The 16093-nt window shown below is 33.9% G+C and overlaps 1 protein-coding gene across 4 annotated transcripts in view; it reads right to left on the bottom strand.

The window, feature by feature from the left end:
* The window catches only part of Ptbp2 (polypyrimidine tract binding protein 2), a 60566-nt gene that overhangs the window by 10296 nt on the left and 34177 nt on the right, over positions 1–16093 (bottom strand). For all 4 annotated transcript variants that reach the window (XM_075981503.1, XM_075981502.1, XM_075981500.1 and 1 more), the window contains exon 8: positions 11242–11437. In XM_075981503.1, coding sequence (XP_075837618.1) covers positions 11242–11437 — 196 coding nt within the window. The remainder of the gene's footprint in view (positions 1–11241; positions 11438–16093) is intronic.

The raw sequence follows: 16093 nt of genomic DNA, 5'->3' as shown, positions 1-16093 counted from the left end.
TTACTACTAAGACAGTTCTAAATCATTTCTTACTCATTTACCTGTTGAGTTCTCAAAAAAATTATTCTTAAAATATAAACAAAATCTATTTAAATTTTCTGAATAGATTTCCTACTTTACTTTTGGCAGAAAGAAAAAAAAAACTTCTTTTAAGATACATTTCTACCATGACAGAGATTCAATAATCTAACAAAATTATCAAAAATTTAAAACTAATTAAAATTTATTCAAACCTCTAACTACTTAAGCATAGTAGTTTTAAAAAATACTTCAGGCTTTTAAATTTGCATTTTTGGGTTTTATAAGGAAGCAAACTTAATGGTAAAATATTTAGATAAAGCTTTAGAACAAGAAATGCCATAAAACTAAAAAAACTATCTAAATGAACCTAAAATAATTGAGAATTACAAGGCAAGTGTTAATTGTTATAGACTCAAGAGACAGTTTAAACAGTCTCAGCTGATTTCAATACATACGCTTTAATAAAAAGAAAGCTTACATGAAAGAAAAGTTTGAGTTCAAAACAGAAGCAACTTACCTCCCTCTTAGTAAGAAAGGAGATAATAAAAATATTACCAAAATGTAAAATTTAAGTTTTGAAGACCACAACACTATTTTTATCTATTTAAATGATAATTCACTATCTATTTATTATCACTACTCCTTGGTTATCAAGCTACAAAGTAGGTTAATCAAATTATATCAAAGGATGTGGACAGTTACGTCATACGCAACCTGTTGTATGGACCTAGTGGTTTAAGACCTGTGGCAACTACTACCTTTTCTTAATAACATGTTACGCTTTTCTCTTCTATAGTTTCTTCCCCTAGGTTGGCAACAGGAAAACTACCTCCACTTCCAAACCATAGGCATAGCTTAAGCACTTATCAAACATTAAAGCCTCTGTGGACAAACTTCAGCTTTTCTTCCCAAATAATTTTCTCTGGGAAATTATCTTTGATCAACACAGACATTTTTTAGATTTTACCTACGTACTTGTGGCTATAAGAAAACTTAAAAAATGTTTCACAGTGCATTATTTTTACCAATAAAATTGCAACTTCTATATAAATGCCAACTGAATTATTTTACAAGATAACTGCTCCTTTGTAAAACTTAAACACATAAGATTTACAATTTAGGAGGATAAACTATAATTTTAATGATTTAGAAACTCTTAAGCTAAATACATTAACATATCTTCCATTACTCTAATAAGCTACTTGAAACCAGGTACTGTGAAAAGTTTATTTGGCTTTTAGGCAGTCACATATGGTATGAGCGCCTTTAGGTACTGGTGTTAGGAAAGAAGTATCTGTGAAAAGAGATGGCAAGGGGAGGTATGAGAGAGGGGCCTGTCCCATTGTTTTTCAGAAACCTTATCTCAAGAGAACAACTAAAACAATTCTTTTACAGGACATCCCCCAAGAATCTCCTACCAGATTCCACTTAAAAGTGTCATCACCTCTTAATACTGCCACAAAGGCTTTGATCAAGTCTCTAAACCACAAACCTTTGTAGAAACAGTATCTAAACTATCATTAGCTATTGTTTTGACCCTAACTTTCAGTACGAACATGATAAAAATTCCTTCTAGGTCTCATAATGGTCCTATCTAAAAGGTGTATTTTCTAAGCCTTAATATCTTCATTATTTCTTGATCCAATATACAATCAATTCTGTTAATTTTAGCCTGAAAAAACAAGTACCTACCATTTTAACCTGGAAAACAAATACCTGCCAACATGTAACAGACATCTGCTACATGCTAAACACTGAGTAAAACCCTTCATATGCATCACTGTATTTAATTATGGATTATAGCCATTATGTCCATTGCAAATGTGTAAGCCAGACAGTAAAGCTAAGTCAGATTTTCAATGTAGGAATGCTGGAGTTCAACTCCCAAGTGAATTCTGCCACACTGCAAATATTCTCCCTTGGGTTATGCTTTACTTTATTAGGCCATTTCTCCTTGCTTTGACACACATCTTCTGGGTATTAATTTATTATTGTCTTTTAATATCATCTACTTCTTCCTAATACACATTTAATTTTTTGTGAATAATCTTATGGCACATACTGCATTGAAGAGCTACTTTTAATTTTAATCCTAACTATTACAGCCTCAATTTCATTTTGAGTACTGGAAATTGAAACCACGGCCTTGAACTTGGTAAGGAAGAAATTTTACCACTATTTTCCCAGCCTCAATCTTATTTTGATACACAATATGATGTATATTTCCAAAATTTGATTTCAACATTTATTTTGTTCTCCTATATTTGGAAAATTTTAAGGTGGAGTTTTTGTATTAATCTCTGGCTTCTAAACTCACAAACCTTGCCAAAATTTACACTAAAACTCAAAATTCTACATTAAACTAGGCATGGTGGTAATCCCAGCACTAGAAGACAGAGGTAGATGGATTTTTGTACATTGGAAGCCAGCCTGGTCTATATAGTAAGTTCTAAATCAGCCAGGGTAACACAGTGAGACCCTGCTTCAAAATAAAATTCTACACTAAATATCCTATTGTCTGATAAAGATCTTCATATTTCATTCTTGTAAGTAATCATCATTAAGATATAATACTTTAGCACTTATTTTCCCACATTTCTTCATCTCATGCTACTATTTTACTCTATTAAAAGTCTTTAGTACTCTTGTTTTTAGCTCCCAAATATACCCAGCAACCAGTTTAAACCTAAATAATCATCCTTATTCAATCGCTCTGACTACTAACAGATCCTTCCTTCACAGAAAGGTTCTTAACCAATTATTTTGATTAACTGTATCTTATCTTAATGAGATAGTTACAGAATACTTGTAAACTTATCTCTTTTGATGCTAAGAGGCTAATAATTCCAATATGAAATTCTTATTTCACAGATAACATCATTTCTAAGATCTTCCTCTGTAAAAATTTCTGTGGCACCATTTCATTCATATTTTCCCAGTTATTACATATGCCATTCAAAATATTTGCCTCTCATAAAATACAACAGAAGCTTTATAGTGTATTTGTTTATCTCCCAAAGGAAGATCACTCATTTCACTGTACTCAAAACCACAATATGTGTATTTGTTTACCTTCAATTACAACCAGTCTTGTTAACCTCTTTCCATTTGAATACAAAATCTGTGAGATCAGAAACCTTCACAATAACATTAAGAAAAAAATATGCTTAAAAATCAAGAATCTAATTGGAATGTTCTGTTGCATCTTCTGATTTCTAGTTTGTGAAACTCTCCTGCATAATCTTCACCTCAAGCCACAAACAGACTTTATACCATGTCATCTTCAACTGTATAGAGAGCATGCACATCTTTAGAAACATTTCTCTATTTACTCATTATTATCTGTAGCTATCTACTTTTAAAACTACAAATTTCTGTTTTATTATTCTGGGGAGATAAGGTCTCACTAGGTGGTCCCGATAGTTCTTGAAGACCCCAACACTCTTGCCTCAGCCTCCAGATAAAAGACTGCATGTGTTTATGACTATGGTGGGTTTCATCTTAACAAATCTGTTCTAACCTTAGAGTGCACTGTCATGGAATTCAGGCTACTACTCAGTCTTTAAAATACTAACTCTTTTGAGTACTGGGATTATAGACTTGAGTCACCAGTTGTTCCCCAACTTAAAACTCAACTACAGTAAAATAGAAGACTGGTTAATAAATCAACACTCTACATCACTGTCTAAGATCATCTTTGTTCAAATATCACACTCACAAACAGGAGATGCATTAAGATTGCTGCTGAAATAACATGGCATATTAACTTATAATAAGTTTTAGAAGTAACTGGTGTTCCTAAAATAATATTTAAAAGGTATGGTAACTATATAAGACAGCAAGTCACTGAAGAACATTATCAAGTATTGCGTACTGTACATTTACTATATGCACTGCACATTATACATTGGGCAGCACAACTGTTTTATAACGCACTGCGATATAATATTAGTAGACAGTAGAATTTCTTAGCTACATAATAATCTTACAGGAACATGCTCATGAGATGAGCCCATTGCTGAAGGAAACACTCAGTGGTTCTATTTCATGTTTCTGTCACAACACATAACATGAAGAAATTTAAATAGAGGTGGAATCTTAAATCATTATTTTTAAACTGGTATTTTTCTAGTCATTCTGCAGGTAAAAACTATTCCCGAAAGGATCTGTCTAGGTATTTAACAGTGGGGCCAAAACTTTAAATAGCAATGAGATGAGAGATGAGAGGAGAGAGAGAGAAAGAGAGAGAGAGAAAGAGATAATCCTTGTATCTAAGATTCATGTGCCTACCACTGTTTTCATTGGCACTTCTTTTTAGAAAGGTACTTAATTCCACCATTGTCTTAATTAATTGATAGGAAGGAGCCTTGCTTACTCACAAAACTAACAAGCAGCATTTGTGTATTTCTAAGCAACAGTTCTACTAATGGTTCAGTAAGACACTTTAGAAATAGCAATCACTTTGGAGTGATTTCACTTCTGAAACCCTGAACAAATTAGAAAAAAATTAATATCTAAAAATAACAATCTTTGTTTTTCTAACTCACATAAGTGGAAAGCACAGGTACTAGTACAAATACTTGAAACAATGAGACCAGTGCTATTCCTCACTGCTCCAGTGCCCATTTGCTACTGTCTGCATTTGCAGTTTTTCTCCTGTGACTGTTATAAAATAAATATAACACATATAATGTCTCATAAAAGTTGTTTAAGCTTTTCTGTGTATGTCACAGAATAACAAAAAAGCAGGCCAGTAGGCAAATGTAATTTCAGGAAATGCTTTGTAAAAAAGAGAAAACTGACAGTAAGGCACTAACACATCCAAAGTAATCCTGAAAATGAAAATGACAAAATGATGGAAACCTTTTTATATTAATACTTAATATGGAGCTAAAATAGCCAAAGCAATCTGGTACTGACAAAAACATGGAAGCATGAATTGATCATACACACATGCACAAACATACAACCAAAACTAAATCCAAACCATATTTCTAATTATTATTTGAAAAAGTAAAAATGTAATTCAACAAACATTTAGTCTTGGTTGGTCTAGGAGAATCTTCTAGTTTAAAAACAACACAAAAAACAACAAACTGTCCCAAGCCTCATTCCTCATACAAAAATAATTCAAAATGGATAATGAAATTAAACTATGTAACTGAAGAACACCTTCACAATCTAGCACAAGTCAATGAGACAAAAGCCAGTAAATTAAGACTTCATCAAAACGATTAACATGCTCTATGAAAGATTCTGTGGAAAATGAAAAGGCCCAGCCCAAATGTTCTGTCATATATGGACTTAGACTCTAAAAAGAGACGTGAAAGTAGGAATGGGAAGTGAAAGGGGAACGAGGGAGGGGCAAACAAGGAAAATAGAGGGTCAAATCAACTATAATTAAATGACATTACAAACTTTTATCATTTTACTAGCTCACAGTCACATCTGTGTATTTTGTTCCCACAATTCATGGTAAAAGAGATGTGATATAAATTCCTCTGCTATTTATTAAAAACCAATACATAAACTTGGCAAGAATTAATACGTGTACCCATCCATTCATAAATTATTGTAAAAATACAATTATTTACAGCAAATGCTATGTCCAGCAACTATTTTCTTTAGCAAAGAGAGTGAGGAATTTATTGCTCTATAGACATCTAGGGATACAGCTGAGAGATGCAGCATATCTCTAAAAAGAACTGAGGGGGCTGGAGAGATGGCTCAGTGGTTAAGAGCATTGCCTGCTCTTCCAAAGGTCATGAGTTCAATTCCCGGCAACCACATGGTGGCTCACAACCATCTGTAATGAGGTCTGGTGCCCTCTTCTGGTCTGCAGACACACACACAGACAGAATATTGTATACTGTACAAATAAATAAATAAATATTAAAAAATAAATAAAAATGACTGAGGTCTTGGGTTTAATTTCCAGTACCACCTTCAGCCTTGAAAGTCAGTGAAAGGAAAACCAGAATTGTTCTGCACACACTTTATTATATAAAATATAGGTCTAGTTTATTAAGGAAAAAAATCTAGATTTTACTAACTAAAGGAAAAAAAGTATGTGAAGGGAGGCAGTCTTTATAACTGCTTGCTCACTCTTATGAAAGACACTAAGGCAGGACTCCTTACTAAACCCATTAGCTGAAGAAGAGAATGAAGGATTCACGTTAACACATGGAGCTACAATCAATCTCCAGCATAACTAAGTTAGTAAACATGGAAGATGTTACAGGTCTTTTTCCAAGATAAGCCCAAATGCAGAGAACAGAGGAACAAATTATGATACACAAGGAAATAATCAGAGCAACCTAAAACTAGCAACATCTTAAAGTTTAATGCTTATCAAGCCAAAGAAAGTGATGTTGGGGCAAAGGGGAGAAGGGACTGTCACATGATGAAAAGGAATTAGGGAGACAGCAACAACCAACACCAAGATCTTTTAGGATCCTGCTCTACACAAAGCTACCTTTTAAAAAAAAAACATTTTTTTTAAATGCAGGGACTGGCAGAGCAATTCAGCCTGAGCTACATAAAACTCTGCCTAAAATATCAAACATAAATACTTTTTAAAAAAAAAATAAAATTTAATGCAGGCTAGACATTTGGTCATATTACAAAACTGCTGCCTGGCAGATGTAACAGAGACAATATGCAGAGTGAGAGACCTTGGAACATTCGATCATAAAAGGTGTGTTCCAATCAAATCCCACCCCACTCAGGGGTCAGGAAACTCAGCAGAAGACAGGTACAAAGAATTTAAGAGCTGGAGGGGAAAGGAGGTACCAAGGAAACAAGGCCTTCTAAATAAAGAGGATCAGCACACATGGTAAAAGGCAGCAAGCACGGTGTCACCATGTGTCTGCACCAGATGGGGTCCTAGAACTAAAAGTCAAAGTGGACACATGCCCTGTACATGTCCCTATCCCTAACCCAGAAGCAATCTCAACAGATACCTTCTTGCAAATGAAAATTAAATTTTCTCCTAGGGAGCCTTACTGGGGAAACAAACTGCTCATAAGGGTAGGCCTCGTGCTCAGCAGTAGATGGCCAAAATGAACTCCACAGTATCTCTATAGGTTCTTTGTTTTATAATATCACTTCAAGGCCTTTTGTTTTCCTCTTATTTTTGTCTTTTATAACACCACATGTTCTGTTGTGGCTTCCAGTTTTGTGTTTTCATGGGATTTCTGAGTGTGTGAACAAGTGAGTTTCTGTGCTTCTGTTATTTATGCCTTTTTGGAGGGGGGGGTCTTTGTTTGCTTTGTCGTCTCCTTTATTTTATTATTACTCTTTAAACCTGTGTACATTCTACGAGAGACGGAAAGGGAATGGATCCAGATTGGGGGAGAGGAACTGAAATAAGTAGAAGGAGGGGAAACCATAATCAAGATATATTATGTAATAAAAACAAATCGATTTTCAATAAATGAAAAAATAATTTAAAAAAGAACAAAAATCCACTGCCTGTCTGGGTTATGTAAGCATGCAGGAGGCTGACAAACAAAACATTTTAAGACTGAGGGCAGTCTGTACTACTAAGATTTAAAAGGCCAAACTGTAGACACAGTGAGACCCCTGTTTCTATTAAACTAACCAGATGTTTCTTGATGTGGTAGAGATATATTAGGTTTTGGAAAGAAAATCTGGGAATACTGTGGTGATAGTTGAGAAGTAACACATGGGATCAATGCTTTGCTTCAAAACCCCAAGTAAACCCATGGCTATCATTACTAATGTGGTTACAAAAATGCAGGATTCATTCTAAGACAGACAGTGATTGAAATATAAATGCAAACTGTAAAGCATTAAAATGTGAATGACCCATTAAAAAGCAACAGATAAAAGCTTTAGAGTTTTGAAATAAGCTTACTTGAGTATTTTAAGGTTAGGCATACAAAAGAAGAAACACAGTAAGTCAATTTTAACAATAAAGTAATATCAGAATTGTGCCAAGGTAAATTATGACAAATAAAAAAATATTAAAATACTGTGCAATGGTTATGAAGCATGTCATGAGAATATCATTCATAAATACTAAAATCCCAAAATTTAGTGTATAAAAATTCCAATAGCAGTTAATTTTCAACTCTTGCTTTATTACAATATTTTGGGATATTAAAAATTCTATGAATGCCTTGAACCCACTCCCACTGATTTTCAGAGGGGATTTGAACAGCTAACAAGTTTGGAAAGCGTCAGCACACAAGAAATACAAATTAACTCTATAAAAATGTTTAATCTCTTCATAAAAATCAACTGTTTATTCCGCCTCTGATAACTGTTATTCTAAGAATGGATGTTATTTTATTCATCTTGAAACATATCAAAAAGTTCTATTCTTTTAATGAATTAGTTGCTCTAATATTTTTAAGTGGCAACATGATCATGAAAAATTAACTCTAGCAATTTTCTAAAGCTGTCCACCTCTTAATACACTAACATTTACCTTGACAAAAATGATTATGTCTTAATTTATAATCAGTAATTTTTTACCACCTCCTCCTCAGAAAAAGAGTATGTGAGTAAATAAATGGAGTGGCAAGCTAATAAGAATGCATTCAGATGTTACATTTCCAACTACAAAGCACTGTGTGTCTCCCTTCTCTGAATAAACTAATTTCCAAAACAGTCTGATTCCTAGAAAAAGATGCAGGGAGACCAGGTATAAGCAATAGTTTAGAAGTAATTACTGCTTAAAATGAAACTTCTAATACAGATTTTAAAAAGTAATGACATTCATTGAAGCAACTAAATGTAAAAATGAAAGTAAAAAGCAAACACCCCCAAAAAATGATGGAATAGTTCGGAGTACTGTAGCAATTGTTTTGGAAGCGCTCAGAAAGACTAAGAAAGGAATCTTGTCACTATTACTTTGGTTATATTCTGAAGTCACCTGATTAAATACTTTAATGTCCACTTTCAAAGATTTAATGTATTGCAGCAGTAAAAAAAAAAAAGTAATGACGATATATATCCAGTATAATAAACTACCAAAATTATCATTTTTATTTAAAAGTTCTTAGTTAAATGGCAACTACAGTAAAATTCAAAATCTAAAAATGGTTTTAATTTCGTACCAAAATGTACTAATAGAAGAGAGACAGAACAAAAACATACGAATGTTATCTCTTATGAATACCACAACTTACAGAATTAGTGGAGTTTTGAAAGTTAAACTCATCTACTTTTAAAACCGTTTGAGGATGGTTAAAGTAAAAAGCCCACTTACAGATGTAGAACAATTAAAACAAGTAAAAGATGACAGAATTTAGGAAAGCAAGTGCAAGTCCCTACATTTAACCTGGAGCTCACTAATAATGCCTACTAATAAGCATCAGGAATCTCCATCTCCTCCTGCCCTTACCCTACACCTAGTTAAAAATGGCCATCGTTGTGCTTCTTATAAGGCTATTTGGGACTCAAACGTAGGAACTCACGCCAACAGAGAAAGCACTTTACCAACTGAGTCATCTCCTAGATTCAATTTATGAAAGATTTGTGTGTGTAAAAAATGTTTTTCACCAAAGCCTTGAAATCACCACAAAAATATATACAAGCTACACATTCCCCAGCAAAGTCCAAATGACTTCAAAATCGGTCTCTACTCAGGATCTAAGCACATACATAGCTACTTAGAATCCTATGTTATATATAAACAATGTTTTAATGGATTTTTTTGTATTTTACCCTCTTTTTTTTTAAAGAAATGGTACATGATTGTAATATCTTCATGCCACTGCCTACTTTATTTGGCTATTTCAGTTTCACTAATATACCTATCAAGTATTTAGAGAATGCCTAAGACCCACAAGCTACTCAATTACAAATCTTTATTCTTCTTTTGTACAAGTTCTGACAAGAATTAAAAGCAAAAGCTATCACTTGTTATGGCCTCAATCTTGACTTTGTCATTAAACTATGAATTCATAAGGCTTCAACAAGACCCATAGCAAATAAGGTTCTGTCAAGAACACTCCTAGTAACCTAAAACATGTACTATTTCAGTCACAATAAGAAGTAGTAGTGGTTGTACTAGAGATAGCAAATACTACTATAAGGGGTCAGTTTTTGTGTTCATTAGAACAGACTTCAAATAACAACGAACATTAAACTCATTATCACATACATATACCAACCATTTTACCTATTTGCAAGTAGATGTGATAGTTACATATTTACTGTATTTTCAACATCTGTCTGGTTTTTAAAATGATGGGCATAAACTTAAACTAAAATTTTAAGAGCTACTTTCTTCTTTCTCAACCATAAATCTTGAATTCTGTTTAGATAATAATCTGAAATTAAAAGTAGCATTAGTTGGGGATGGAGACTGTCCAGTGGTTAAGAGCACCTGTTGCTCTTGCAGAGGACCTGGGTTTAGAATCTGGAGTTCACATGGCAGCTAATAACAGCCTGTAAACTCCAGTTCCGCAGGATTTGATTCCCTTTATATAGGCATTGCACACACATGGTATAAGACATATATACAGAGAAAACACACATAAATAAAAACGAAAATACTACAAATACCAAAATAAAAATTCCCAGAACACATTAAATTCATGAAAACTATTAATTCTGACACTATAAATCAGGTTGCTTATTCTAACAAATTTTTCTCCAATCTTCAGTCCATCAACAGTCAGTTGCTTATTTTACACTGCATTTTACATAATTAGCACAAATGCACTGCAGGGCAAGGTAAGAGTCCAAAGGAAGAGCAATACACATTTTATGAAAAAATCTTCAATGATAAATTTTCAAGATTTATGGTACATTATACTTTTAAATACTCCATTTACCCACACTCTTATTTTTAACTGTGTTAATACTTTTGTTATTTCTGCACACTGCTAAAGCAATCAGATTAACCCTAAGAAGTAGGCATAAAGGCCTTAGGCTTAAATATCAAATGTGAAGCATACATATTTGGATAAACTTAACATTCTTTTTCATTCCAATTTTTCTAAGGACAAAATGAGGTGACAAAAAGGGGATAAATGAATATACTTTTAATTATACTTAGCAAGCTAAAGCTTTCCTTATAATGGAATTCATATACTCTTCTGAACAGACAAAACAAAAACTCATAAAATATGAACATAATTTTTTAAGGTTTAATATGTAAAATTAATCATACTTACAGGAGTTTAACAGGTACTTTTCCACCGAACAATGGAAGAAAGGTGGTAGAGACAGTAAAAATCATACCTAAAAGGGATGTCTCCTTGGCAAATGCTGCAGCAATAGCTGGGTCTAATGCAGGCTGGCCATCTCCAGATGGAAGATCGGGTCGTGTATAATCCCTACTTTTATCATTGTTGTATTTTACATTCAAATTCACAAGTTTGGAAAAATCAATCCTTAGGGTACAGCAAGCATTATAAATATTTTGACCATCTAGGGCCTGTGAAAGTGAATAAAATGAATCAGCCATTTTAAATTTGAAAATCAGCAAAAACAGGAAAGGGATTACAATTTCATACATCAAGCCAGGCTACTTCCACTCTAAGTGTGTTAGTTTTTACCATTTACTGCCTTCATTAAATAGGAAATGCTATGTAACTCTAAAATACATTTCATTATCGATGCTAACAGTGCTAAGAGCTTAAAAAAAAACCACATAATAGTTACACATACAGTCAGCCCTAATAACATTTATTCATTTGAACAATATATTTACACACATTTTATTAAGGGTAACACTAATATGAGTTGATATGACTACTACCGGATGCCACACCGTATGAAGTTGCCTCATACCAAATAAAGGCAGCCCCAAGATTTGTAACAAATCTCATGAAATGAAATAAAAACAAACATTTAAGATGAATTGTTTGACCTGAATCAGAATATCCTGATGAAATTAGAAAGATCAATGTCATTCCAGGAAATTCTGGAATAAAAGAGCGTCAAGTCTAGAGTTAAAAACCTAGACTTAAACCACTATTTAACCCTAAGTATCAATATAGTAATATAGAAAATAAAAATGGTAAGGGCCACTAAGTTTCCTTACAGGGCTATTGTTAAGAATAAATTAAGGATGCCACATGTGAAAGTTTATCATGAATTATTTACTATGTTACTATTATCATGACTTGCTGCTGTTGTATATCAATCATTTCTAGTCTACCAAGATATACTATAGAAACAAACTATAAATGGGAATAATGAGTTAATTTTAATTAGAAGAGAGAAAATGTCTATTAATAAAAAGGTAAACTTCTATAGTTGGTTAGGTACATAAAGTTTGGAATTCATTCAAAACATTAAAATATTCGTACTCTCTGGAACAATAATCCTTTCCCCTCGATCTACAAAAATGTTAGGACTATTTACTAAAGAGCAGGAAAAAATTCATAATCAGAAGATGACAGGGATGGTGAAAACTAAAGGCATTTTATACACATTATGACAAATGACATTTGGTTCAAGCAAATCATCACATAAAATAATCTATCATGTAATAGTAGTCACCAAATAAATCAACTTCATCAACAATTTAAGGTAAGATAATCCAACATCCTCCTATGGAGGCAAATAACGCACCAAAAATAGGTGTCTCTTTACAATAAGTAAAGGCATTACTGTAGGGAGAATGCGAGTCAGGAAACAGAATCTGCAATTTCTATGCAGTCTGAATGGCACTGTTAGTATCAGTGTTGCAAATGTCTACCAGTGGGTGAGTAGACAATTTTTACTCCTAGGTAAACATTTAAATATTATCTGGGAGCATACTAATTATTTGATTATTATTAAAGAGAAAATAACATCTGAGAAGAAATGGCTTGGATCACCATCCCTAGGTTAATGCTAACAGTACTGACAGAAATTACCCAACCTACAACAGATTTCTGAAAGCATTATTTTAAATTAAAGCAATAGAAAGGTAGAGTTCCAAATTATCCACAGTCAATGTAGCAATTGTTACAATCCCCTTTGATATTTTCAATTTTAACTTTCAGAAAATATCTGCATGCAGATGAAAGATACACAGTTACACACAGACTGGTACGAGCTGGAGAAACACGGAGACGAAATTGAAATTATAATCAGGTGGAACAAAGGAGAGCAAAGCAGAAATCCAGACATTTTTCAAAAGGATTCTGAAGAAAGGGAGAAGGAAAATTAATGCCTAAAAAAATTTATGCAAGCTTCATTTCAAGCTGTGCTTGTAACTCTAAAGAGGAAGTGATACACAAACCCGTCCTGTGGTGGAACCATTAGCAATGCAATGATCTGACTTGAACAAAGATTTCTGGCAATTAAAGCTCAAGATAATGTGTAGCAAGCAGACTTCTCAAATGTTCCTACTTTCAATAAAAGTTTAGACACTAAGCAAAAATAACTGGAAAAATTAGCCACAAAAAATTAATATTTATATACCAAAATAGTTAAAATGTTAAAACAGAGTATAGAATAATAAGTGTACAGTGAAATCTGCAGATACTCCCATATGCACTAATTGTATGTGATTGTTATATTGAGAGACTGTTGGGCATAAGATTTAGCTGATGTTTTAGGGAGCTGTAAGTTAAGTCCAAGTTCTCTGAAAATCTTACTATCCTGTCCAGTAGTTAGCCAAGTGAGAAAAAAAAATACTCATCAAAAATATAAAATAGGGCTTTTAACAGTAATAAAGTAGTTCAAATCAACTAACTGCAACAAAACTCTACACTAGAGCATGGTCTCATGTCTCTCAAAAACATCTTGCATAAAATTGTGAGTTCTTTGTAAGAAGGACTGAGGGACATGATCTTAGTGCTACAACCATCTCAGTTTTACTGTTGCTCTCTTAATAAAAGCTGAAGAATAACCCACAAGTATGCAAAAGACTCTAGAAGATGCAGCATCAACATCTAGTATCTATAAGGAAGACATTCATGAGAAACTGTGGAAAAATATTGGGAATGCCAAGATCTTGAACTGGTGGATTTCAAAAGAATACCACAGACGCTAAAGCAGAGATTTGCAAAAGGATGATGTCTTGATGACTTAGACCAATGCTACTCACACTTTTGGTCAGGGACCAGCAGCTCAGGTCATTCTGCATAAAATGACTTTGTATCAAAAATTTTGATATTCTCTAACTGCCTTTTAGGTATTTTTTTAATGACCATATAAGTATTATTGTTACCTATGGCTTAGAGAAGCTTATTTTGGCAGTAAGTAGCAGTTACTGCACACACAAGTGCTCAGCACTAAATAACAAAACTGTATCATTCCCTCGAAGGCACAGAATATAAGAGCTAGTTGAAGGGGTGGAGTTTTATGAAAACTGTCTTCTGGGCATGACATGGACTTGCATTATTGAGCCCTCAGCATCTGCCATTATTTGTACAAGATGTGTGTAAGACTGCATCTTCCAGTATCCTATCAGAGAGAAAAGAAGGCGGTGAGAATCTGCAGGCATTTATGATTACTAGGAACAGGCATTTTCTTCAGCAGTGTAGGCAATGTTAAGTTGTTCCTGGTGGTGATTTGAGTGAGAATGACCCTCATAGGCTCATGTTTGAATACTTGGTTCCTAGTTGATGGAAAGTGTAAAAAAGGATTAGGGGGTGTGTCACTGGGAGTAGGGTTTCTTTCAAAAGCATAAGTCATTCCCAGTTAACTGTCTCTGCTTTGTGTTTATGAATCAAACGGAAACTTCAGCTACTGCCCCAGGACCATGCCTGCCTTCTTTGTTGCATGCTCCCTGCCATGATGATAGTCATGGACTCTATTCTAATCCACTGGAATTCTAAGTCTTCAATAAAGTCTTCTCTAAGTTGCCCTGGTCACGGTGTCTGTTCACAACAGAAACGCAACTAAGACCCCTGTTCCTGTACATAATCCTTGACACACACACTCCTGTAAGTGATCCTAATGATACTCATACATGGTGCGTAAGTGTACACACAGACATGCACACAAGCAGTTGACATGAAATAGAACGGGAACTAGTATGGAAGAGGAAAGAGATCAATAGGAATGGTAGGAGAACAAAAAAGGTAATAATAGGTGAGTTTGATTAAAATATATTCTATATAGGTATGCATGTTATAATAAAGGTTATATACATTATTAAAACAAGACAAAATATACAGCATTACTTGTTTTTAAACACTCAAAGTTCTATCAGCATAAGCACTAAGTAAACTACAGCTACAAATATGTGATTTTGCACACTGGCATAAGTTTAAAATTAAAAAAAAGAAGAAAGCATTTTGAGCAACACCTGTTCAAACTAGGATGAAAACAGTGTTGAGGAACACACAAATAGGAATTCAGGAATCAGAAAGATAGGAATTCAGGAATCAGAATGAGTATCTTGAAATAGGATGGCAAGAAAGAATAATAGCTCCATGTTTTCTGGCTTGTTAATGAGAACAATCTTGTGCTGAGATAGGGAAAAACGAGAAACCAGAAGTTGCAGTGAACATTCTATGTTTGAAAGTGTACAATGATTGCCTAGAATCCTAGTCTGGGTCTTTTAGTAAAGTTCTGAGCGAGACAAGTTAGCGTAAGCACTATTCTAACTAAGCTGTATGAATAGAAGTCTACCCAACAGAAGCAGGCTGTGGAAGGGAAAAAGAACCACTGCAGAGGAAGGAGAAGTCTAGGTAAAAAGTGTGAGAGACCAGAAGGGAAAAAACAAGGCAAAAACAAAAAACAAAACAAAAAAGTGGGATTCTCAAACTGGGCAGTGGTGGCACACGCCTTTAATCCCAGCACTCAGGAGGCAGAAGCTGGTAGATCTCTCTGTGAGTTTGAGGTCAGCCTGGTTTACAAGAGCTAGTTCCAGGACAGACTCTAAAACTACAGCGAAACCCTGTCTTGAAAGATCAATCAATCAATAGATGTGGGATTCTCAGTGTCAAATATTATCTACAGATTAAGCAAGATAAAGACTGGAAACTACTAATTAAACAGAACTACTCTAATGACCACGGCTAACAGTTGAAGGGGAGTTTTGGTAAACATGAATAAAACCAAATTACAGTAGACAGAGAAATGAGGAGGATATAAAAGATGAGCAGCAAACAGCTTAAGAAGTCTGATTATAAATAAAAACGAAGAA

This window comes from Microtus pennsylvanicus, chromosome 7, assembly GCF_037038515.1.
Source record: "Microtus pennsylvanicus isolate mMicPen1 chromosome 7, mMicPen1.hap1, whole genome shotgun sequence".
Lineage (NCBI taxonomy): Eukaryota > Metazoa > Chordata > Mammalia > Rodentia > Cricetidae > Microtus > Microtus pennsylvanicus.
The sequence above is the reverse complement of the archived record's forward strand: the minus strand, read 5'-3'. Positions and strand labels throughout refer to the sequence as shown.